Source organism: Morone saxatilis, unplaced genomic scaffold (assembly GCF_004916995.1).
Source record: "Morone saxatilis isolate NCDOM2014 unplaced genomic scaffold, NCSU_SB_2.0 Contig21, whole genome shotgun sequence".
NCBI lineage: Eukaryota > Metazoa > Chordata > Actinopteri > Moronidae > Morone > Morone saxatilis.
In genome coordinates, this window is record NW_023339774.1 from 17,832,037 (window position 1) to 17,857,940 (window position 25,904).

The 25,904-nt window shown below is 40.1% G+C and overlaps 1 protein-coding gene across 8 annotated transcripts in view; it reads left to right on the top strand.

The window, feature by feature from the left end:
- The window catches only part of LOC118332462 (disabled homolog 2-interacting protein-like), a 114,623-nt gene that overhangs the window by 37,915 nt on the left and 50,804 nt on the right, over positions 1-25,904 (top strand). For 4 of the 8 annotated variants that reach the window (XM_035667756.1, XM_035667760.1, XM_035667758.1 and 1 more), the window contains exons 2-3: positions 6,422-6,543; positions 13,662-13,780. In XM_035667756.1, coding sequence (XP_035523649.1) covers positions 6,422-6,543; positions 13,662-13,780 — 241 coding nt within the window. Of the gene's footprint in view, positions 1-6,421; positions 6,544-13,661; positions 13,781-25,904 lie in introns of those variants that run through there. The other 4 variants (XM_035667757.1, XM_035667761.1, XM_035667755.1 and 1 more) reach the window with 2 other exon arrangements.

Here is a 25,904-nt window from a genome sequence, read left to right on the forward strand (position 1 = left end):
GGGGGGGGGGGGGGGATAAACTGGAAGGCAATCCAGGCACTCCAGAATACAAGAAAAAATAATAGCAGCGAGGAAGGAAACATTAAAAAGCCTTTTATTGTAGTGGTTAAATCATTAAAAAGAGCCAACATGTTCAAAACACTGTAGATATTCATTTGGGACTTTAAAGAAGCTGTAGCTGTATTTAATGAAAGAGCGCTATAAACCCACTGTACGCTAGCTGGTTCTTCAGTTGTTGATGAGTTGATGGAGGCCAAAACAGAGTGATTGTATTTATCTGCTGGATGTATTAATAAGAAACTATTTGCTAAGTTTTTACCATGTCTAGCTAAAAGGTGAGTTTTAATGAGTAAAAATGAGTTAACACAGGTTTAAGGACTCTCAGTAAAGATGAACTACATTGGATAGTTGCAGTTAAAGGTTCCCAGCTGAGTTTTTGACCACTCGTAGGGCTATTGACCAGTGTTTTGACCCAGTATTGTCACCACAGAGAGCCGTAAAACATGTTCGTGTCTGTCTGAGTTAGCTTGTTATGTTGCAGCCAGCTTGTACGCAGCATTAACTACACAGAAACCGCAACAATGTGCATGTTAATGTAATTCTACATGTAATAGATGACAGATCCTTTCACATAGAGTGACTCACTTTGGTGATTTGAGGAGGACTCCAAGTCAGCAGTGGTTGCTAGTGTTACACCAGCAGTAGAGTGTAGCTACTGAATGTTCTTTCAAGGCACTATCATTTGTAGGCAGATTAAATAGCCTGTGCAACAACTTGCTTACAACAACCTTTGTGAATTTCCTTTTTCATCACAGAGCACTTAGCACAGCGAGCTCCTCCAGCGATAAAAGATCATAAAGCACATCACTCTAGGAAAAAGAACAATGTGTGTTTTGAAAGTCAACGATTGTTATTATTATATCAGCACAGCGCTGTGGCACTGCCGCGCCAAAAATAAGTCATTATGCAAAATGTATCTTCACCATTCCTGTTTTTCCCCTCAGATGATTAACCAGACGCTATCAGTTGCCAGTCTGTCCTTTAACACTTATTGTGACACTTAACCACCTGCCTGCCCAGCGTGCTGTTTCTCTGTATACCTCACACACAAATCAGTCATACTATGTTCAACCTGTTGCTGAGACAAAATGTTTGAGAACATTGAACATCGCAGTTTATTTTCAGAAGTAGGAGAGGCAGTCTTTTCGCAGGCTGGAATATCCTGTGCTGGTGAGGTGTGAGAGGAAGGGACGGTTAGCTGGATCTGGTCACTGCATGGAGCACGCCTGGTTGGGAAACACTAAGGAAATATGCAGTCCGACCTATATAACTGAACCCTAAATGGAAGGAAATACGTAGAGAAGGAAGGAAGATAGTATTAAATATGAATAGATATAGATAATAAATGAATGTACAAAAACTAAAACATGAAAATGATTGTGGTTGGTAAGCTAACCACCTGCAGTCTCTAGCATGCAGACACAAAAGTGGTGTCAATCATCTTATGTAACTCTTGACAAGAAAGTGGATGTTTTTCCCCCTGAAAGCATTTATTTTGTTTGCAAAGTGATACTACCAGGCAGTGCCCCTATCTCCGTTGGTCAGACCAGGACACATATATACTCGTGTGGACACTCGAAATGCAGGCTACTATCATCTAGTCTCTGTAGCTGTAGGCACCCCCAGGGCTCTCAGTAGCACTTTCAGGGTCCCATTAACTAACTGTGAGGGAGCCTGGAGATGTGTGGAATGAAAACTGAGAGACAGCTCTATTTGTGGATAGATGGTGATGGAGGAGGGCGAGGCATTAGTTTGAGTTTTGGGGGAATAGAGAATAAAATGAAGAGAGGTGCAATGAGGAGGCAATATCAGATGAGAATTTGATTGTATTTGTCACAGGTGATAAAGATGTGATGATACAGTAGGAAAATTCAGCAGGGAGGGAAGAGAGTGGAATGGTGAAGGCAAAACAACGCTTAAATGATCATAATAAGGAGGAGAACGTGGAGGATAAGGTTGGATAGAAGGTCAAGATTATAAAACAATAGATGGCCTTAAGGCTTCCAGACTTGGTGGTTCAAAGATACCTCACCTTTTGGCACAGCAGCTGTTGTGTGTGGGTCCTCTGACCCTCTAATTGACCTTACAAATAGAACCTTGCATGCCTGGTGCTCCCAAACACACACTCATACATCTTCAGATGCCAAAATAAATGAAACAACAACTTTTAGACAGACACCTCTAAACGGGAAGTGTTAAAACCCTGAAAGCAGCCACAACATACAGTACGGAACAGCTCTTTGATGATTTACTTCACTTTGGAATTTTGTGCTTTAATTAAGGTTTTATTGTGTGTGAGTCTGTTTACTGTTTGCTGTTGGTTGGGGGGTTAGGGTCAGACACAGGAGCGAACTATAGTGAGCGAAATTTTCCATGCATTTGTGGAGATACATAACACGCAGATGGTGAAAACATGTGGAAGCTCGCTCTGCAATTTCACACAGCAATTAGTTCACAACCAAATGATGTGTGTTTGTGTGTGCGAGCGTTCCTCTGAGCGCTTGTGGCAGCCAGCTGTTTACAAGTGGGGAGATTTCCGTTAAGAAATTAAGAAGACTAGAGGGGTAAATCCAGTGGGGTTGAGCGAATAAATTATTCGTGACGAGAGAAGCGAAATTCAAGTTGCTGATTTAATTCAGTCAATGTTTGTGATTACCTTATCAGTCCTATTTGCTCATGAATGATTTTGAGTATTAAAAGTATTAAATACACTCATTGTCATAGCAACAGATTTAAATGCCCCCATATTAGTTTGTTACAGTCACAAACTGAGACAGACAAGTGATTTTTGAAATCTTTGAAATCCTGTTCTGTTGGTATACCAGCTTTTATTAAACTTTGTACCATCCTAATGGATTGAGCAGGTTTTTATGTGCCCGCCTCCCCACGCATTAATTTTCTGGCATCATTTAGAATCATATTCCATTTTTAGTATTTCTTGACAGCCCTGGTAACATTTTATCCAGAGCTGCCACTAGTGAGACAACTGAAGTTACACCGACGAAGAGTCAGATTTAGGAAAAACTCAACTAGACAGCCCAGACAAACATCAGTAATATACCATGACACACTGATGTGCTCAGTTTGTTTTTTATGCATGAAAATAGCCACCAGGATTGAACAGGACCAGCTTTGTCAAACTGCTATAAATGGAGGAACTCATAGCAATAAATTGTACATGTGGTAACCTTCGGGACTCATAGCTGTAGACTTGAGGCTTGGACTGCTGTGAGATTTAAACTATCTGAGACATGACACCCTAAAAATGTTACTCAACACTTAAAAATACAATAATTTGAGTCTCAAATTTTGACTGGTGAACTTGTAGACAAAAAATAAATACGACTGTAACAGTACACTTTACATATTTAATTGACCATTTTAAAAGCAAATAAGTTAATTTGCTTTTAAAGACTTGTACTTTAACATGGACTATTGTCCAAGGACTTGCTTAGATGGACTTGATACATGACTTGGACCACCTCTCGCCAGTCACCTCCTGAGTCTTGTGTCCTTATGTGTACAGATATAGGGATTTTAAATGGGGCTGATGCAGGTATGTTGTTAGTCTCTCTAACTGCAAATTTCTCACCTCTAGAATACAAAAACCAAGACTGGCTTAACATGTCTCTGAGAGATAGAGATCAAGCTTGTTTAAAATCAAATCCTCCTGACCTCCACAGAGTAATGGACCACTGCTCAGAGGATCCAGATGGTTCCGGTTTTCAATTATAGAGATTTAATTTAACAACAGAGGACGTCTGCTCTATGTCAGAGCATGTTGTTTGTCTGCTGTTTGTTGTTGCAGACTGTGTTTATGTTAATGTTAGGCTGAGAATGATGTGGGTTGGGATGCGAGCCAGTGCTCTGCACAGTGGGAGGTGCTATTCTTCCATTCGTTCTTCAATTACAGCATGCGCTAATTCAGTCAGCCGGCCTGTTAACCAGCAGACAGCTAATTTGGCGCAGCTCAGCTTGACAAGCTAATAGAACGGATAGCACTGACAAACACAACAACCAACCAAGTGTGTGTACGTATGTGTGTAGCTTATTAAAAATGCTCTATATGCAAATATAATATTAGGAACAAATTCTTTTGGCACAAAATTTGGTCTATTTTCACATTTTTTGTGATATCATTGCAGTATTTGATCAGTACAGTCCATATTTAGTTAGGGGCCAGTATTTATCCCAAATTATGCAAACTCATGCCTCTTTCCTTTGTTTATTTGCATATTCTAACATGAAATGTTTAAAACTTGAAACAAGCACTGTGCAAGCACTGTCAATGTCAGTACTATACAGTATGTACATGTCATTTATTGCCCAAATCTTATCACATTTATATTTTACACATTAGTTAAGTATTGAATTGTATTTGGAGTTACAAGAGTCCTGAGATTTGGCATGCTGATAAAGAGTTATGACAATTTATGTCAAGCTTTGTGAAGATTATACCAAGTGTTCACTGCTTAGAAATCATTATTTTTTGTCCATCAGACACTATGTTAATCAGTAAGGCTTACCCAGCTATATTGGCTTACCCAATAAGTGTTGAGAGTGTAGAGATTTGCATCTAGAGATACCAAATCTGGAGAGGATTAGATCAGCAGTCTGTGGGGAGTTCCCAAAAAAATGGGGAACACTCCTAATACATATTATGTACATTATATGCATATTATATACTACAGTGTAGTGTGTGTGTGAGAGAGATAGAGAAAGAGAAAGAAAGAGAGTGAGAGGAGGATATGCTTCATAATGCAGTTTCATCCTTATTAGAGTCACATTGCCACGCACACTTAACACTAATTTCATTAGATTCCAATGTTCAGGCAGTCAAAGATCTCATTTAAATAATCTAACACCATTTCAGTGATGCAATGACCCCATGTGTTTCAAAAGATTAGATCAGAATGACCTAGTTATGCACAATTTATTTTTCATGTTAGAATGTCTTCTACTTAAAGTTGCCACTTATTTACAGAACAGAGTGGTCTAAACAACCTTATCATTTGGGGTTATATAAGTTCACCAACTGGTAACATGTTGAGTGTCTGTTCTGTACCCATGAGGTTGCATTTAACAGCGGTGGCTATCTGAAATCTGTGTAGACATGCATGCTCAACATCACTCACATTCCTCTCGGACATGTCAAGATTTGTAGCTTCCACACACACGCATAGTCTTTGACTCAAGAGCTCTTTCGCTGCTCTTCCATTCTGATTATGCTGTACTGTGTATCCAGGATAAGAGAATTAGATAGATGCACTCAAGATAAAAAAGCTAACAGATACAATTAAGTTCAGTGAATGGGAAGAGGATGGGGAAATCAGGAATGGAAAGTCAGTATTTTACTCAGTGAATGGGCATTTATACATTCAGAAATGGGTAATATAATATAATAATATAATAGTATTAACATGAGGCGCCTGTAAACATTCATTTTTGCATGGTCTAATATGACATACTTTGTTTTGTAGTGCACAAACCCATGTTGAATGCTGCAAACACCCTAGGCTAAGGATTAGCCATCACTGTTAAATATATCCCACTCGTATCAAAACTTAATTAAATTCTATTAAACCAAGGTCGCTCCAGGTCCAAGGCCATTTGGCACCCCAAACTCCACACCCTTATTTCCAACACTGTCAGTGTCAAAGGTCCACTATTGGTTCAGCGTTGTGAGTTTCAATGTTCTCCACTGTCTTTTAGTGAATTTCCTCTGGGTGCTCTTGATTCTGACAGTGTAGAAGCAGCTTGGTCAAATAAATTGGGATTTTTAGAAGCGAAAAAACACTTATATCCAATCACACGGACATCATGTTCTTTAAAGGACAGACAATGCAAGCTGTAGGCTACCCCTTTGGCGCTTTGGACAATCTTTTGACTAGCTGAAGGACATTTTGGGAAATACACTTAATTGCTTTCTTGCTGGGAGTTAGACAAGAAGATTGATACCACTCTCAGGCCTGTATGATAAATATAAGGCTAGAGCTAGCATGATTAGCTTAGCATTAAGACTAGATGCAGGGGGGAAACAGCTAGCCAGGCTCTGCCCAAAACTCTAAAATACAACTCTTAAGCTTACAAATTAAAATAGATATTTTTTCTGTTAGCTTTAGAGGTGCTTATAGTTGAATTTATTTGACTTCTTTTACTTCAGAGAGAGCCAAACTAGTTGTTTCCCCTTGCTTGCCGTAAGCTAAGCTAAGAATCTCTTGGTTTTAGCTCCATAGTAACGGACAGAAGTAGGAGTGATATCAATCTTCTCATGTAACTCACTGCAAGAAAGTTAATATTTCCCAATTTTTTACTATTTAAAAAACACTTTCACATTTTAAAGATCCCCCTCTGTTTACAGAGTCTCCTCCAGAGAGGACAGGACGCCGACGCAGCATGCCAGGCAGCTCCTCAGACAAGACCACACCCACCATGGAGGCTACGTCCACTGCTGCCACACCTTTCAGAGTCACCGTGAGTACTGTGAGTTTGTTTTTTATGGATCGTCTCAGCCTCCTTTTTTGTTTCACCCTCTGGCTTTGTCTCCACCTTACTTTGCCCTAGAAGCCTCTTAGTTGTAGATCAATGCCTTTAGAAGGCTGGTCTGCTGTCCAGATGGACTCATGCCAATCTGAAACACATTTACATCAAATGTTGAAATGGGACCTTTGATGTTTGGCGTCTACACATCACACATCTTGGGTGTGTGTTCAGCCCACCGTCCTACTGCGTTTCTACATCCTGTGTGATTTTTCATTGCGTTTCACTGAATAATTTTAACATGCTTCATATAGGCTGACACGCGCACTCCCACACCTGTGCACGCACCACACACTCATTCGTTTATAAGAAAACTGTCTCTGCTCTGTGCACGCAGAGCAGTCCTTTGTCTGTCATCTTGCTCTAATTCAAATCCAGTATGCTTTCTGTCATGTTTAATTCAACAGATAAACAGCCAGTTAATGAAGCAAAAAATTCCGCTATGAGTCATCAATTTAAAACTAATTAGCAATTAGCAGCGCATATTTCCATTAATAAATAATCAGTGGGGAGACAACGACCTGAAGGTGAACTGTAAACAGTAGATGTTAGGACAGCAGGGCCACGAGCTCTCAGCACTCAGTCTCTCATAAACACCCCTTCAACTTCATGTTAACTTCCAGCCTTTGTAAAGACAGGCACACTAATGGGCCAACGTCAGGGCTAAAATACATTATATTTTTTGTGAAAATAGAAAAGATGTTCTCATTTCTTTCATTTTCTCCTTTTATCACCATCAGCCTTCTTCAGCACTCAAAGATCCCCCTAAAGATAGTGTTTAGTCTCTACAAAAACCAAATTAGGATGCTTCTGAGGCTTAGTAGAAGCCCACAGTAGATAAAAAAACAAAAAGCTAGACCCACTGGTGTTGGACCACCTGCAGAGTGAGAATTAAGTGTTTCATGAACTTTATTTTAGGAGTTGCACATATAAAATTACCACAGCTTGAGCTAGGGATTGCCAAACTCTCATTTGTTCATATAAAAAAAAAAACGGAAACTGTTTTTGGGGATTATGAATTGTTACCTGCTGTGTGTCTGCTCCTTTTCTATCAGTTTTTTCCCCCAAATTTTAGACTTTTAGAATGGACAGAATAGACAGAATGTGAATTGAATCATTGAGTGGATATAGAGAGACATAAAAAAGAAAAGAAGAATAAAAAGCTTGTAGGAGACAGAAAAGGTCAGATAGACAGGGTAAATATTGATTAAGTGTCTCTTAAGCAGCTCCTTGTTCTCTCCAGGGAAGAGAGCGAGAAGATGAGCACTGCAGCAAAGTCATCCTGTCTCAATCACATGACCACTCACTCACTTACGTCTCTGGGCTTATTGCTAAGCAGCAGTTACTTCTTGCACAAAGAAAGCTTCCCCAGACAGTTTGACCCTTTCCTGCACTTTTTTCACACACTGCCCCCTTCTGGCCTTTAATGGTAGTACAGCCAGCTAAGTTCCCCATGCCAACTTTTTCATCAACTTTTGAAGGAAACAAATACGATTTGACTAGAATTTTGTTGATCATCAGATTTTGCTAATAGAGCAGATATTAATAGATCAAATGGATACACATATAGTAGAGAAATGCACAATAGACACAGTATTTAGATGGTTGGATAGATGGATACAGGCATGGTGGGACACACAAATGGGTCGTATTCTTCTCCGTCCCTCCTGCATCTCCCACTTTTAGCAATGACAAACCTCCCCTCACTTTTCTGCCTCAAGTGAAAAGAGTTGTGGTGACATCTAAAGTACCCCTCCTAGGCCTTGAGCTAAATCTGTCAAAATGTTTTCCTCTCATGTTCTTTGCAGAGACTTGGTTCAATGTCTGCACACATAAATGGATGGCCCACACACACACACACACGCATAAGCACATCCTCCAGCACTTCTCAAAAACAATTTCTCACCAGTAGGCATGGGAGAAAACTCTCTCCAAAGCCTAATCTACCACAGCCAATTGTAGAAATACTAGAAGATTTCATACCTTAAATATAAAAGTTACAACTTGGTAGTTTCTCCTATTCAGTGCTTGTTTAAAGAGCAGACAAACAAACCTTATCTAAGTCTGTCACGTCCACCACGTCCCGCTGATTGCACTAGCTGGCTGGACTGATTCTCAATTGTGACTTAGCTCCTTATCCAATCTCTCCCTAGCTCCATCTTCCCTACCTCCCCTCTCCTCTCAGATAATAGCAGGGGGTCTAATTGGACAGGTATGTCTCTTGTTTTCATCAGGTTGTGCTAGAGGAGGACAAGAGAGGTAGATGTAGAAGCACGGAACACCCTGCTGATTGTCCAGGCACTGATTCTATCAGCCCCCATTAGGGAAGCCTGGAATTGCCAAGCCAAGGGAATAGAATTAACTTGTTGCAAGCATTTGCTTTAATTTCATGAAAAAGGAAAACTAAAAAAAGCACAGCGATAAAATTGAGCTGTCCTCTTAGTGCTGATTTAATGGGCTTGGACAGGCTGAGATTACAATCAAGTATGCAAGCCTGTTATACACTCACACACACACACACACATACGGGCTAGCGCTGAGGAAAGCTAGCACACATTTGTGCTATAAACAAGGTAACAGTAAATATGGACAAACAACATTATTTCCACAAACATCAAATTCCTTTTTGAGCGAGCACAGTAAGGTAGGGCTGGAGGGTTGGTGAAAACCAGCCTCTCCTTCCCTTCGAGGATGCATGTTGAATCAGATTATTCCATCCCATCCTTCCACTAATTAGCTGTCAACCGTAGAAATGTGGAATAATTAAAGAGCTCATTGAGACCCACGTTAACATGTGACACTGGAGTGCCCCCTGTCAGGTTGCACTGGCTCTAATAGCCTTATCATGTTTCTGTGTATGAGTAGGTGTTTGCAAAATGAAATGGAAAGGGCCAGACATTACAGCAAAGCCAGTGATATTTATGATGGACCGAACAGAAATTAATTAATGACAGGATGTGAACCTGAATAATACCCTGTATTTCATTGTTGTGTTATTCAACCAAGCTCTCAGGAAAATGTTATTCCCATGAGTCAATTTACGCATTTCTTTACCACACAATAGAACAATGATGACATGATGTATGCCATCTCGTTAGGCTTCAGTTTTCTGTTTTTCCCTGGACATGTTTCTTGATCACATACAGCAAAACATAATGGGTGGAGGTCAAGCTTTTCACATTGTGTTTTTCACTTGAAATGTCAAACGTCAGCTCTTTGATATGTAATCACTGGTGTTATATGGAAACATATGCTAAGACCAAACATCAAAATATGAACCACGTGGAGGAACAAACTTGGAACTACTGTGTTCCAATACTGTGATCTTTTGTTTCAGGTCTAGCTTAATTCTCTCTGTAGCTAGTGCTCTGCTCTGCTGGGCCCTGATCTGCCGGTGACCTTGTCACTCATTTGCTGTACTTTTCTCCTCACTTTCCCCCTGATTTAGTTTCATTCTATTTCTTTTTCTATCAACTCATGCTCTGCCACCTCCACACTGTGCTTCACTTTTTTCCATTTATCCTGGTCCTACAGCTCATCTCTGTCTGGCAGGCACTCACCGTCATTTTCTCAATTTTTTGACCAGTCTCACCTCTATTTCTGTCCTCTCTCTTTTTCACCATGTGTCTCTATCTCTATTTCGCTTCCTGCATATTTTTTTCCCCCTCTTGCTCTCCCAGTCATCTTGTATGAGCTGGTACTGAAGGTAAATTAAATGTTAACATTTATGCAGTGTGCTCCCAGTGTGTCTTCCCTCCCGTGGGGTTTAATCTGGTGTTAATATAGGCATCACTCATGCTTACTGACTGATTATGAGTGGGAAAATAGACCATCCATATCTGCTGACCTTTAACCTGGACAATCTCTCTACAAGAGCTTTGACAGGCTGACTGAATTATAGAGCAGTGTTTTTTAATGTCACATTGCGGCCCACATGCACTGGGGAAGGTGAAAGGGAGAGCAAGGAATACAAAACAATCAGAGAAATTATAGGTTTGTGTATCTTCCTGGCTTCTTTCTCTGATTTTCTGCTAGATTCTGTTTTTCTTTTCCCCTCTGCTCTTCAGAGTCCATCCATCAGGGAAAGGAGAGAAGTAAAAACCGAACAAGCAGCCACTAATCAATCCACCTCGCCTACAGGGACAGGTTTCTTTTCACTGACTTATTTCTGCGGATGAGGAAAAAAGAGAAGCATTTTAATTTGTTAGCTGTGCCAACAGCAGCACAACAGGCACACACACTCTCTAGGGACTGCGGGGAAGATGCATGGAATTACTATGAATTTGGAGGTGATTGTGAATGACAAAAAGGTGTGTGTCAGTGTTTGTGCATATGTGTGTTATCAGTTTTCTACCGCACTGCCATCTTTGCCTTGTCATGTTGTTATAGGAGACGGTCTGAGGATGATGCTAAATACAGTCAAAGAAAACAATATTCCTACTTCACAGTCTGACTCATATTGCTAAGAATTGTGCCTATGCTAATCTAACCACATGCCCACACACTCACATATACATACGGAGTGAATGATGTATTTATACGGCTAATACTGAGGACAGGGAGTGGGGAGAAAGAAACCCTGTTGAGAGCCCTGGGTACAGCGCTCATACCAACATTGGTGACTCAACCTTGTTCATTTAGCTAATAGCCCCTGAACAGAGTTCACTGGTGGCAGGTAGCAATAGTAAGCCATTTGCTTCCCACGTTCTGTAAGCTTACATATACCAAATGTCAGATTCTGCTAAATTAAGAGTTTCTTATATAACCAAAAAGTCTGATGATTATTGAGTATGCACACCGTAGACATTGCTGATGATGATAAATGAGAAACAATTGATTTCTTGTGCAACTAGGAACTAAACAATAGATCCTCCCTCAACCTTACACAATCTGCACATTAGCTGTGTCCCATTTTTATACTACAATATCTACTAATCGCATACAATATGTGGTATATACTCATTTCCATAGTGTAAGTACCAATAAATCAGTGGGCTGTACCCTTTTGTACCAACAGGAAATTATGCAATACTTGTGCCAACAGACATCAATCAAAGTGTGACTTTGGAATGCCACTGCCAATTTAACATCATCAGGAGAAAACGTGTTTGCAAAAATGTAAAGGGGTTCTCCAGCAGTTTAGTGTTGATCTCCCACAAAGTTATGAAGCTAGCAAGAGACACATTTAAAAAAAAAAAAAGGTCAAAATCAAAGCAGGAGAGGCACATTACTCATAATGCAACTCAGTAGCATATTTTGGAAGACTTCCCTTCCCTGGGAAATTCCCACATCTTTCAAACTCCATGTTCAAGTCTGTAATGCAGGCTTGCTGTTGTAAATTTGCAGTCTGCAAGCACAAACTGAGTTATTTACCTCAGATTGTAGAAAGCCCCCTCCAGAGCCACAGTGGAAATGATACAACAGATTTTACTGGCTGACTCTTAATAATAATTAAACTGAACTTCATGTGCAAAACTGGTAGAGTGCCAAGATTTTCGTCAGGTTGTCTCACCACCATCTGCAATTTGTTTTAATGTTAAGCAGCTGCGAGTAGCTCCTCCATTTCCTTTGAGAATTGCATTGTGGGACGTCAGACGTGTACACAAACAGCACATTCAAAAATTAAACGTGCTTTAGTGTGAATACTGTTTGACTGTTTTGCGTACTACATTCTGCCAGTTTTTCTCCTTAAAGCAATGGTTTAGTATGAAATTTGGACACAGCTCTTTGTTTAGGTCACGTACGCACAAACTAATGAAACAGAGACACTCCCATTATTGGCGCAGGCTAAAATGTACTGACATTAGCAAGTATTTGTTCCTAGCCCAAAGTGTTTTACTGATGACTGGTGTTCATCAGGATGCTATGGCTCCTCTGTGATCAGCTGGCAGGCTGTCTGGAAGTCACTCTCTAATTATCCCTATTCCACTGTTGCCCAGGGCGACCTATTCACACGGTAGGTGGTAATTATACAGGTGTGTTAATGACCTGACTGGGACGGAGGGAGGTCTTTTTCGCTGTGTGTCGCCTGTCACTGTCTTGAGAAATGTGTGCATGTATGACAGTGCCATGAGTTCAAGGCACTATGGGTATGTCTTTGAGGTTAAATGAGTTTTATATGAACCACATTGCTCCTGAATTTGTCTGTTATTCAGGCTATGAACCAGCCGCTGAGTTGAATGATTGAAATAAAAAGCTACACCTCAGCCCTGACTGGTTTAACACTTTTTTCCTGCATACTGGCTGTAACACTATTAAGTTCTGTGTACTTTGTGCTGCCCTTCTAAGTTGCTCCATCAACCCTCCTATACACCCTCTTCATTCAAATCACTTCTTTTCATGCCCTTCTTCTTTTCCTTCTTGTGCATCTTCCCTGCAGTGGAATCTAAAAAAAGCCGAAAAAATATGATTTTTTTTTTTGTCTCTCAAAACTTCCAACAGCCTGCCATTTCTGCACCACATCTCATTTGTTCATATTTTCTCGCTCTTAATGCCGACCAACAGTTGCCATGGAGACGGCGAGGTGCTTGGGGGAGTGTGATTGCAGATGTTAGAAGAAGTAAACACACAGACTCAGACAAAGAGAAGAATGAGAAAACTAATAAAGGGGTGTATCCATTGAATTAGAGCGCATGGAAATGATTAAAACACACAATGTTTGGATTTCGCTAAATTTGTCGCAAACGCTGGCATAATTGCTGCTGTGGGAAACAGTATATCATTTTTGCATACATATTACCTACCAGCTTATAATGTCTCTGCTCTTTGAGAATGTGTTGGTTATTTTATGTCTCTCTGTATTCAGGGAATACTTTGTCTTTGACCTTGTCCCCCACTTTTCTGACACCCTCACTGATATGAAGATCTATACTCATTTATTAACCTTAAACTATTCATGACATTCTGCGTCACCGAATTGAGGATGTGGAGTGTAAATGTCGGTATTAATACGTTCTGTCCCGCTGCCAAGTTCAAGCTTCATGATTGACATCTCAGAGACTTCCCGCACAAACTAGCAGTAACACTACTGCTTATTGACTGTCTCTGTGTTTCTCCTGTAGGGCTTTCTAAGTCGACGGCTGAAGGGCTCGATAAAACGCACCAAGAGTCAACCCAAACTTGACCGCAACTCCAGCTTTAGACACATCCTTCCTGGCTTCAGGAGCGTTGACAATGACAGGTATGTGTTGGTTGTGGCGATGTTGGTTTGTGCTTGTGTATGCTGGATTTGTCCATACGTCGGTTCTATTCTGGTGCCTCTCTCTGCCTGATGGCTGGTTATTCAGGTCACTGTTGACATTTTTGTGTTGTGTTGTCAGTGTATTGTGAAAACCAGTGAATCCTCCGTCTCCGATCTGTCACTTATAATATGTCTCGCTCTTTCTCACTGTAATACATGATGAATCTCCTGTCCACTGCTGTGTCATGCCACAGCATGTTGGGTTTTACGTAAAGTTGTGGCATTCTACTAATTTGTTTGAAAAAAGTATGTTCTTATGATGAAATACGATTTGTTTTGCTTTCTCTCGCCATTAGGGCTGCGCAATAAAACCCTGTGAACACTCATTGCAACAGAAAATTAGAAACTTCAATATACTGTTGATAACAACCAGTGACATCACAGAAACAAAGCTATTTCTAACTAATTGTATGGCAGCCTTAAAGAAATGGACACGATGGTGTTCTTTAAGTTAGCATAACACCACGTACTACTGTTTCAGTGTTAGAGTCACAGTTATGAGGGAGAACCGACTGAGGAAACTTTTTTCTATTGGCCAGAAAGTACCAACACAACAGCCACAACAACCTTAAATGTAGAAAAGTTGTTGTGGATAAACAAAGAAACAAGACATAGATGTGTGCTGATGCTTAAAGCTTAAAGTCTAGTTTTGCCACACAGTGCATGAGACAGTCCCAAACAGGTCAAGGCTACTTAAAGTACAATATAACACATATAAAACCTGTGCCAGCAGAGACAGGACAATGGAAAGTTCACCACCTGAAGCATCTAATAAAGCACACAGAGACCAAGCGTAGCAACAAACCCCCTTTAAATGGACACATTACACATGCATTTTTTAGAGCAAAGGACAATGGGTACTGTCAATAAATGTAAATGACCCGAGATATAAGATATAATAGATATAAATTCATATTAGCCAACCTTTTATACTTTAGGATTTATACAAGATTGAAGACTTTTGTGCAGTGTATTTATTTCAGTGTATTTTCTGTTTGCTGCTCATACAACTATAGTAACTATTTTTCATGTTCTGTATTTATGCTATATATATATTAACTGATATGAAAAAATCTTTGGCCTCAGAGTCTAAACTATACAGCTCTATGTTGAGTCTTCTCGCTTCAGGCTGTGATAATTGCCAGTTTCTGATAACTTCTGCTAATTTCCTTAGGAGCTCAGCCACTTGGCAAACATTTGCCCTCCCCTAACGATGTCAATTAGGATTCCAGACCAGGCTATGTTGACCTGCAATCGCACTCCCTGCTCACTCTGTATTTTTTGATGGTCCTTCCATGCATGCATGAGTAACAGCTATAATTCCCAACACCTATCTTTGCTGTGTCTGGAAGAAAGCCAAGGTGTCCATCTGTGGAGTTTAATTAATGGGGGTGCTGCTTTTGAAGAGATGTTCCACGGCTTTCGGTTTCAAAACTTGGAGCCGAGTTGCTGCCACTCTTCATACTTTTAATGAGGCATTAACATCACTGTCAAGCTATCACAAGGGAACACCACCAATTGTTCAGTGTGGAACATGGTGAACTATTCCTCTGGTGCAGTCGGACAAATTGAGCTCATACCTCCTCCTCTTTGTCCCGCTGTCTTTTCTCATTCTCTGTCCCACTTCCACCCATTTCTTTATAGCGTCTATCTGTCTAACCTTGCTCCCTTCTATCCATTTCAAATTCATCTCTCCAATATTGTCTTCATCGCACACCCTTCTTTTTCTCTATTTTTCAAACAGGGGTAAGGTTTCCTAAATTATCAGCATTTATGTGTTTCTCTGATAAAGCGCTCAGTGAGGAAGGCAAATAGCGGACAGGAAATTGGAACGTCCAGGAGGTGTCTTATCTCCCCTGGTTTGATACAGAAACACACACACACACACACTACATACACATCTCTTGCAAATGCACTCATTGACTCCTATATAATGATAGGTCTCCATACACTTGTCCTCGTGTAGCCGAATAAGAGAGAAATGGCAGTGCTTTCACTCTCGTATGTGTGTGCACGCCTTGGTGTTTGTGTGAAAAAAAAGAGGGCGAAAGCATGAAAAAGTTGCAGAATGAGAGCGTAATGTGCTGTGAGAGGAGTCAGTGACACTCCCTGTCAGCCTGGGAGCAGCCTCCCCACAGGGCAGAAAACACTGCAGAAGAAGACAGGCTTGGGAACTGGGAAGGGAGATGATGAGCAAAGGAGAGATGGAGGGAGGGGGGAGGAAATCCTATACCCCGAAAACTCCCTGGTGTGCAGATGTGCAGGCTTGAATGTGAGAGATGCAGTGTATGCAGAGAACATTTAGTATTCACTGTATCTCAAACATTATAATAATTACCACATAACGTGGTGCGTTACGTTATATGCTATATTTCAGTCATTTCCATGAGTTTGATGACTTAACTTCATATTACACACAGCAATGTTTTTGCATGTATTTATATGTGAGGGCAAACACTCAGCCATAAGGACACACACACAGAAAATATGTGTGTTAGCTGTGATGACATTGTTAGGCCTTGTAGCCTGAGGTGGTCTCAGGAGAGTGACCTGCAGATGAGGAGCAGCTGGACTTCTGAAATGAAATATTCATCTGTGTTAATCAGAGGCAGGACACTCACTGAACACTTCTATCTTTAGTGAAGCAGAAGCACAGCAATATGTGGACACCCACGGACACTATACACACACAAACAAATCGCTGGATTATTTTGTCTAGAAATAAGTCTATTTACACTTCATTACACAAAAAATCTAGACTAATATAGACTGGATATTTTTTGGGGTCTTCAGATGTAGTGTATCATCTGGAGATATTGACAGGGTGCACAATTTCCTCTCTAGCTTTCACTGTGGCAGCCAGGGTAATTATTAGGGCAACAAAACAGGAACTGAGACTACAATGAAAGTTAGTGTTAGTATTAGTATCTCAAATAATTGTAGGGGCATCACTGTTCAGGAGCTCATAGAACAGAAGGTACTACAGAAATGAGGAAGCAATTGCAAAACTTTTAGGGAAGCAGTTGAGTATATATATTTTTTTATCTGCAGTGTGTGGCATGACTACTAACCTTAACTTTATAGCTGTCACAATTAATGATCAATCATTTTATATATGCACTGTTACGTGCTGTGTAGACAAAAACGGTGTGAGCATATATAGTAATATAACTGACGTGATGTTAAGTCACAATCAAATACTCTACATTGTGCAGTAACTGATTCCTAAGGAATGGAGGCTGAACTCACAGAGAGAGAAATGTTATGATTGTACTGTAGTTGACTGAGATGCATGCAAGTTCTTCAAACTCACAGTCCTACAGATCCCTCATCAATTGATAAATGCACCTGATCAAGCTCTGATGATACCGTGTATGTCTTATCTCCGCTGCTCTGATCTGCTCTACACATTTTTCTTGTATCAGAAACATTATCTGACCTTTACTAGCCTCTGCTCCCTCATCTGATCTACACTGACCTTGCTTGGACCCTGTAGTCACACTGATGAATATCATAGTGCAGTGTGTCAGCTTTCAGATTCTCTAACAGCAGCAGAGCGCCTTGGTTGAACAGTGCAGCGAATCGTGGCGTTGATTTCATTCTTTCTATTTAATAAACACATGGCAGATATTATTTTTGCAATGGATCTTTTTCAGAAATATAAATTAATTCTTCAAGCGCAGCAAGATTGTACTTGCCTCTACCTGTCTACATACATTGCAATATAAGTTTCTATAAAGGCCAGTTTTATTCCAAGGCAGTACATGTAATAAAACGCTTTAAAACTAGCTGCAGTAATTAGTTATTAAAGGTTCCCTGTGTAATTTTTGACCACTAGCTGCGCTGTGGAGCCGTTTCTAGGAGTGGGTCCACATTTTGTTTGCGTCATTCACGAGGGCACAGGTGACGCAATCAATGCACATCCGCTGCTAATGGTGTCAAGCTAGCAACACTTTAAGTGTAGTAAACACACTAATACAAATAAATGTAAACAATGCAGGATTTTATATTTTTTAAAGGTTTTATGTGGAAGAAAAATGTATTCAGCACCATTGTTAGACCTCATTGATAAATAATAATAATCACTGACATTCGAAAACTTTACAGGTCTGCGTGCTCTTCAGTCCTGTCCCTGTGTCTCTCGCCTCTCCCTGCTACTGCTTTCCTCCCTGTTGCATCATGCCAGATGGCGCTGGCCATTGTAATTCAGGGTCATTCATGTATTGTTTGACTCATTAAACACACACACACTGTGTGTGTGTGTGTGCCTGACTGACGTTGACAGTACTGTTTGCCTATGGGGCTCATAACATTCTGCTACTGGTAAAGAATCTTGCCCCCTGTATAATTACTTACTGCACATACACACACGTTTTATGTACTGTAGTGTCTCTCTACAGTTCCCTGAGTGCACCCAAATCACTTCTGACATCATTGCTGTCGACAGTACCCCCCCCCCCCCCNNCCCCCGTCTTCCTGCGATCCAGCCCTTCACTATGTACTGGGAATACTTGTCTGTGTGGATTTTGTGGCCACAGTGGTGCTTGGGTGGAACTTATTGATTGTGATTATGTATTTGTGATTCTCTGTCTGTAATCACAGGCTTGTCTGTGTGTGTGCCACTGTGTGTGTGTTTGGGTAACTGCAGTTCTCAGCACTGTGGGCACCAATGACTCATGCATTTTTATAGAAAGATTGCTTCTGAAACACAGCAGGAAAGCTTTTTTTGCCGTCACTCACAGCCCTGAATATTAGCAGATGGATAAAATGGCGGAACCGATTTATTACATCCGTATTTCTCTTCCTGTTTCTCGCTCAGCATATGGTTTAATTCTGTTTGCACTGCATAGAATGCCATACTGTATGATGAGCAGTCTTATAGATGCATGCTGGGAGAGGCTCTTGAACTAAATAAAGGGGTATATAAAATTGATGCATACAATAAAACATACAGAAGACAAGACAAAGGCATAAGAACACCAACATAAAGCACAGGGAAAGAAGATAAACAAGACTTGTTAGAAGTTAATATAATGTAATTGTTACCACAGTTCTCCTGTCCTGAACAAGGATTTAAAAATACTGATGCCAGGAGTCCAGTCTGCCACAGTTTTTGACTTTCCACCAAACAAAAGATATGCAAACTTTTTAAATTATTTATTTTCTGATTTTATTTATTCAGTGTACATTTTATCTCACTACATGATCCTCTAGATGCTGTTTAAAGGCCTTTTCTCTCTGCAAGGAATATATTTATGTGGGAAAACGTATTTACTCTAATTTATTATTTAACTAATTAGTCATAATTAATGATAGAAACGCCATTTCTAATTTCTGTTTAATTAAATCCTCCTCGGGTCATTAAAACACCAACATACATTTCCAGAAACAATACTCAGAGCATGCCCTTTGTCTTCTTAATGCTAGCTAAAGCTCTGTGACTATTCTTTGTTTAGATATAAAAATATGAACAAACTCAGGTACAAGGCAAGATAGACATACATTTTGCATTGTATTCTGAGATAATAAGAACCTTAGGGTTAGGGTTAGTATTGATTTTGGCTTGTGTGTCTGTTTCTCACTCAACTTGTCTCGCTTCGGATTGACAGTTACAATTTCAGTGACCAAATAAGGTAGTGAAGCAGCGGTGTCAGCGTGTGTGTTGTAAGAAGCTTTAGCCCGTACCTCCTGTAACAGGATTCAAGAGCCCTTAATACAAACCCCCTGTCCTTTTCCATAAAGCCGCACCAATGGGTACCATGGTAATTGTTGCAGGTGGGGGTGTTGGAGTGTGTTTGTGTGTGTGTGAGAAAGATAGAAAGAGAGCAGCATAGTGAGGTAGTGAGAGACAACCATCCATAAATCCAATAAAGTGATGCCATTTAGAGTTATTAAATTCTGTAAACATTCCCCAGGTGGTTCCACTGTAATATCTAACGTTTCCTATCGCTCCCTCCTTTCTTCCCACCTCCCATCACATCTCCCTCACTTACTTACTGACCTTCAGTTTTTGCTCTTCCAGCATCCCACTATCTATTAACCCTTCAGGGCCTAGCATCTGACTTTGTCCTCTTGATGGTTCATTTCTTCTGTCTCTAGCTTGCTGTCATTTGTCAATTTGGTCCTCTCCTTTCTGCTCTGTTCATACTAATAGTTATGTTTGGAGCTGCGGTTCACTGGTGGATTTCTGCTACATTAAACCCAATCCAGCCCTAACAGACATGTCCCTAGATCCTCTTCCCTCTTCTGTCTGCCCTCTCTTATTCATGTTGAGCCACTGCACCAACATCCTCCTCCTCGCCTCTCCTCTTGTTCATATTTGTCATAATTTGTTTACTCCCAACCCTGTCATCTCTCTATGTCTACGAAATGTCTCCTTTACTAACTCTTAATCCTCCTTTTTTTCCAGTCATTCCATCAGTCCCACTCCCCTGATGCTGAACATCACATGCGTGTGGATCACATGTGCGCTTACAGTAGCTCCCTTCAACACACACGTAGACACACTCTCTTTTTCTTTCATATTTCAGTAAGAGAAGTGATTCATTGCATTATCAATTCATTCTGGCATCATCCATTCACTTATTCATTCACCACATGACCTTAGCAAATGTTGATTCAGAGCTTATTAGTAATGATTACTAGCACAAGGTACGCACACATGGTAAGGATACAGTCCTGGACACTGCCCAGAGAAGTAATGCACTTAGTAGTGACAACAATCAAATGTCCAGTCACAGATTTTTTTGCCAATCTGAAGAAAAACAACAGCAGCACTTTTATTTTGTTCATTGCAGCAGTGTAATTAGGCAAAGGAAGAGTGCATCTTTCTCCCTCTCCTTCTCTCTTTGGCATCCTTCCCCTCTCGCCATCTCATTTGCAATGCATCAGCATGATTTGGTGTAGATGAAACAGAGCTCTCAGGGTAATAATGTGTTGTACTGAGCAGGTTTCACCTACCACTGTGCATGATTAGGCTCTGTCCCATACAGACTAGGATGGATTCAATGAACCCATCAATAGCATCTTGAAAACTTAATGCCTCTAATTTTGTGATGATTATGAGGCTTCATGGTGTTACTGCTTTATATTCGAGATCATAATGAGGATTTTATTAATTCAAGAGTAATGCGGTGTTGTTTAGGTGCTTAGGCAGAGGTGGGTGTTTAGAAAAGGTTGATTTGTCCTGCTTTAACAAACAGAGTGCTCTTCATTAGCTTCAAGGACAGAGATGGCTATTCAGTTCTGAAGTCCTAGCACAAAGGCTAAATGTGTATATTTTTCTGTTTCAATGTTCTGCAAGAGTCAAATAGAACATGTTTTATGAATTCAAGCTTAGACCTATTGCTACACTCCCAAAAGTGACTTAAGTCACTTAACTAAGATAAACTCAGTCTTCTGAATGAGACTGGTTCCAGGTTCCGCCTACATTGGTAGGCACTAATTTACAAAGGAGACTTGAGTGTTTCTGGGTCAAAACTTTTCACTTACAATCTTTTTCATTTCAGATATGTAGATGATGATAGATGTATATATATTTAGAATGTTTAATTCAGTGACTTAAAAGTGAATACTTTGTGAATACTACACAGCTGAGAGACCAGGAGGTCTTACACTGGCAGCTCATTAATGTGATTATGTACTGTAATAAAGTCTTGTTTGTAAAGTGAACAAATTAAGTGATGCTCAAATTGTACCCTCCAAGATACCCATGGATGTTTTCAGATTCAGCTGACAGCTGTAAGCACAGTTCTCAAACAAATTCAAGAAAGCTTTGCAACTGAAGGTACCATTATAATATGCTAATGTGCAATTAGATTTCATATGGCCTTGGTTCCACTTCTCAGCTCAGTCTCACTCTTTGAAAACCTTTTGCTTATTTACTTCCTTTAAGGAAAGTATGCACACCTCATCCCTATAGTTAAGGGACAGAGTGTGTGAGATTTACATTGTTCCAAATTAGTCTAGGATTCAATGTATTCTGGGAAGCTGTGCTGTATGTTGCTTCTCTGATCACTTTACCGTCTGCATAATTTGTTGCAGAATTATCCCGTGAGCCATCCTAGTGGTGTTGACACCTGCCCAGCTGGTAGGTTTCTTGGTGGCTCGGTTGATGTTTAACCCTGCTGGGCCTTCTGTGAGCCTGGGCGAGCGTGGCCAAGGGTCTTCTCTCTTTCATTCTCTCCCCGGGTAATGAGCTGTAATGGATAGGGCCTTGGGCGTGACAGGAATACCGAGGGCCCCATCAAAGCAGCACCCTGCGCATCCCTTTAAAGGGCTGCTCAGTACGCATGCAAACACTCATTTACTCATTCATTCCTCTCTTTAATCTACTCCTGTCACAGGATTTTCAGGTTTTTATCATGCAATATTGATATATTACTTTTAATTTAACATTTTTGCCTTTTGAAGCATCATTGTTTGTATGCAAATTCAAGAATGACATGTTTTTACTCTATAAAGACTACAGGAATAGAAGTAAAGTGTATTGTTAAAAAATTAAGGTTGATCATTTATTTTGGTGGTGCCCTAAAGGGGTTTCATACTTTATGCTCATGGGACTCAAAAACAATTCCAGCACACACACAGTTACAGTTACAGTTACATACAAAACCTACATGGAACATCTAATTAGAGAGTTTTCTATTTTCTAGTCTGTATGTTGGCACAACCTCACTAATGCACACACTCAAAACTAAAAAAGGTTTTTGGTCAGAGAAAAACCTGTTTGGGCAGGATGTTCAAATAAATGCTATATATTGACCATACACACGCACATGTAAAAGAATTCAGTGGCACTGACGGTCCAGATGGTACTCAGTGACTCTAAAAGGCACTCTAAATTACATAGGTGATGACTCTAGATGGTTTTTTACCACTTTCACTTCACTAACAGGCCTCTCTGCCACTTTATTGCTCACTCCCCCCCTTGGTACTCATTTTTTACTGTGTGTGTTTGTGGTGTTTAATCTTTGTAACAGGAGTCCACAGGGCCATTATTCTGCCATGAACTAATAAAAGACCATATATTGGAAAATTCCGGCCCTTCTACCTCTGTGCATACTGTACTTTATCCAAACTGACTTACAGGGAGATATTACAATTAGTGTTTGTATGTTCTAACATTTAAATTGTAAGAAAGCAGATATTATCCATTTAAAGATGGTGATGTCAGGCACTTCTTAAAGATATTTCAGCCTATAGGAGATAGTTTCACTTTTATACATTATGTGGTAATAATATAGGGAGAAAAGTTACCAAGTTTCAGCACTTGGAGGAGGGAAGGTTTATTTTTACACTGTCAGTTACCATCTGTCTATGCAGTATGTTTAGAGAATTTGCAAAAGGCAACCTCTTTTCAAGTTTCATCAGTCTGATCAGCAACATCCTCACTTCTGTTTCTGTTTGTGATGCAAGCCAGCAGTGATCTCGCAAGCTGGCCTTCCATCCAGATTTTTGATTGGTCTTTCGCATGGGCCGATTCAAATCACAGGTGGCTCACATCACCAGCAACTAAACTCCAGAATGACTCCCTCGTTCAGTCATTACAGCTCCCTATATAAGAGAGAGTAGCTCACTCCATGGTGAGCAGTTAATTGAGATGTCGGACACTAATAAATCAGTTTGTGGCATCATTGAGTGCAGTGTTGTCGGACTGTTCATTGTCATCTATAGAATGCGGTGCATATTATTGTGGAATTGTTAGCAGAAAGTAGCGTGCGTGCCTTGGACATTACGTTTTGTTCCACTGACAGACCAGACTTTCTAAATGCTCTGGATGTACCGAGTAGTCAAATGTGTGTGCAAACTGGCTGTCAAAGATAAAGGAATCACCAGACTGCCAGGTTGTATTACCTTATTCAAGCCAGTGCGCAATCTTTGTTCACAAGACTCCAGTTACTTATCCAAACCCCCCCCCCCCCCCAAAAAAAAAAAAAAAAAACTGGCAGTCCTACGCGGAAGCATTGCTGCATCACTGGAAACCTTCAAGGCGTAAAATCCATGTCTTCCGGCAGTCTTATGACCTGCCGTCTTACATGAACCTCCTTGACCATATCAACAGTTTTACTTTATTGAATTGCACTTTACTTCTGTTTCTTCTATTTTACATTTTTATGAATGAAGTATTATATTATAAAGTGTATTAAGCACTTTATAATTTTATTCAGCGATGATGAAGCTTAAAGGGTTTGTGGTGTGCTATCCACCGCTCACTGTGCCTCTTCCAGACGCTGCCTCATCAAGGTCAGACTGCCGTGGAGTACGGGTGTGTCTGTATTAAGGCCTGACCACTGTGACCCACATCTTTATTAAGTAAATGAATGGATAGAAAGGAAGCACAGGCAGGGATAAACTCCATTAAATCTCCAGTTTGGCTCTTTATTCAGTATCTACTCCATATTGCTATTTTATATTCTGTATTATATAATTGTTTCAGCCTTGTTATATTTATTCTTAATTTCTAAATTAATGTTTCAGTCTTCTTCTGAACACATAAAGATCACACGTCTATAGATCACATTCAGTGATATGGACACTGTTACCGTTATTTATCATTCTTTTTGATAAATACCCATTTGTATGCTCTGTTAATAAAATACTATTGCTGTAATATTAATCTAATAATGCTCAAACCGAATGAAACTCCATGAAAAAGAGAAGAGAGAGACTGGCACATGTGGTGTAACAGCAGCACAGTTCCGCTGGTGCAGCCTGACCTAGTTAGAAACAAACATTTAAGGTGCCGAGCTGCCTGTTTACCTCTCCGGCTGCTCAGAACTCCTCCTTGGACCAGTACCACTTAAGTCAAAGGTGCATTGCATTCTCCCAGTATGCTCTCCTTGTCTCTCCCATTTACATTTACAAGATTTTTGTTTTTTTTGCCACCAACTGGAATCCGTCACAATCTACTAGACTGATTCCTGGAGTCTGATTCCTTCTGTTGAATTCTTTACTGATGGCTGTCATTGCACTGCATTGCATGCTCACTACATGGAGAATTGTAAATGTAGGGACAAACGCTGAAGGAGAGATGAGATGGCGCCAGACAGATCTCAGTATCCCTCTAAAAAAGGTTATGTTCCCTGAGTGCTGTCATTGTTAGCTGGATTATGTCTGGGTCAGACGTTCAGCTTTTCGTTGTGCATTTACAAACCCTCTCAAATAGCTCCCTGCACTCAGACTGCACTCTTGTCTTTTCTATCAGAAAACACAGCATATTTTTCAAATGGTACATTTACACAGTTCTGAGCATGTCATTTTTTTTTTTGTACAAATTGGAACTTAACAGTATTGCATATTATTTATTTTATATATATTTTGAACTGCAGAATTTTTCTTTTCTGTTCAATTTCAATTGTTAGACTGGCTATTTGTGAGCCATTTTACGTTATTTGGAAAATAGTGATGCTTCATGATTAGTAAGTCTGACAATTTTCTATTAAGGCTACAGTGTTTATAAAGCACTCAGCACTCAAGTAACATGTCTAGACAAGGGAGTGCATTGCCAGTTTAAAACCCTTTTGTTTTTGTTTTTACTGCACACTACTGCTGATATAATGTGGTTTTAACAAAAAGGTTTTTAGCCACAGCTAGTCTGAGCTAGCACAGCTGTTTTGCATGACAGCTTTGAAATTTCATAAGCGCTTAACAAATGATGTATTTAACAAACAACAAGTCTGTTTCAGATGTGTGTTTATTTCTGGAGCGAAGTAATCAAAGAAAGACACATTTACACACGGTTTAATCACCCTCCTTTCACTGCTCTGGATTGCACCTGACATAGCTCTCTCTGTAAGAATAAGTAATTAATCTATAATCCACAACATGTCATGCTGAGATTAAATTAAAATCAGCTTTTTGGTCTGTACAAATGCTGTTACAGTTAAGTAGTTACTTTCTAAGAAGTATTCTGAGAGAGGTTTTAATGCACCTGTAATTGTTTGTAAGATATATTCATGAAGTACTCCACATACCATATATAGTCAGTGCATTTAGATTAAAACAGAGTGAAATTATAACTCAAAATGTTTAAGGCAGAACTATTTGTCAGCTTCAGGAGGAA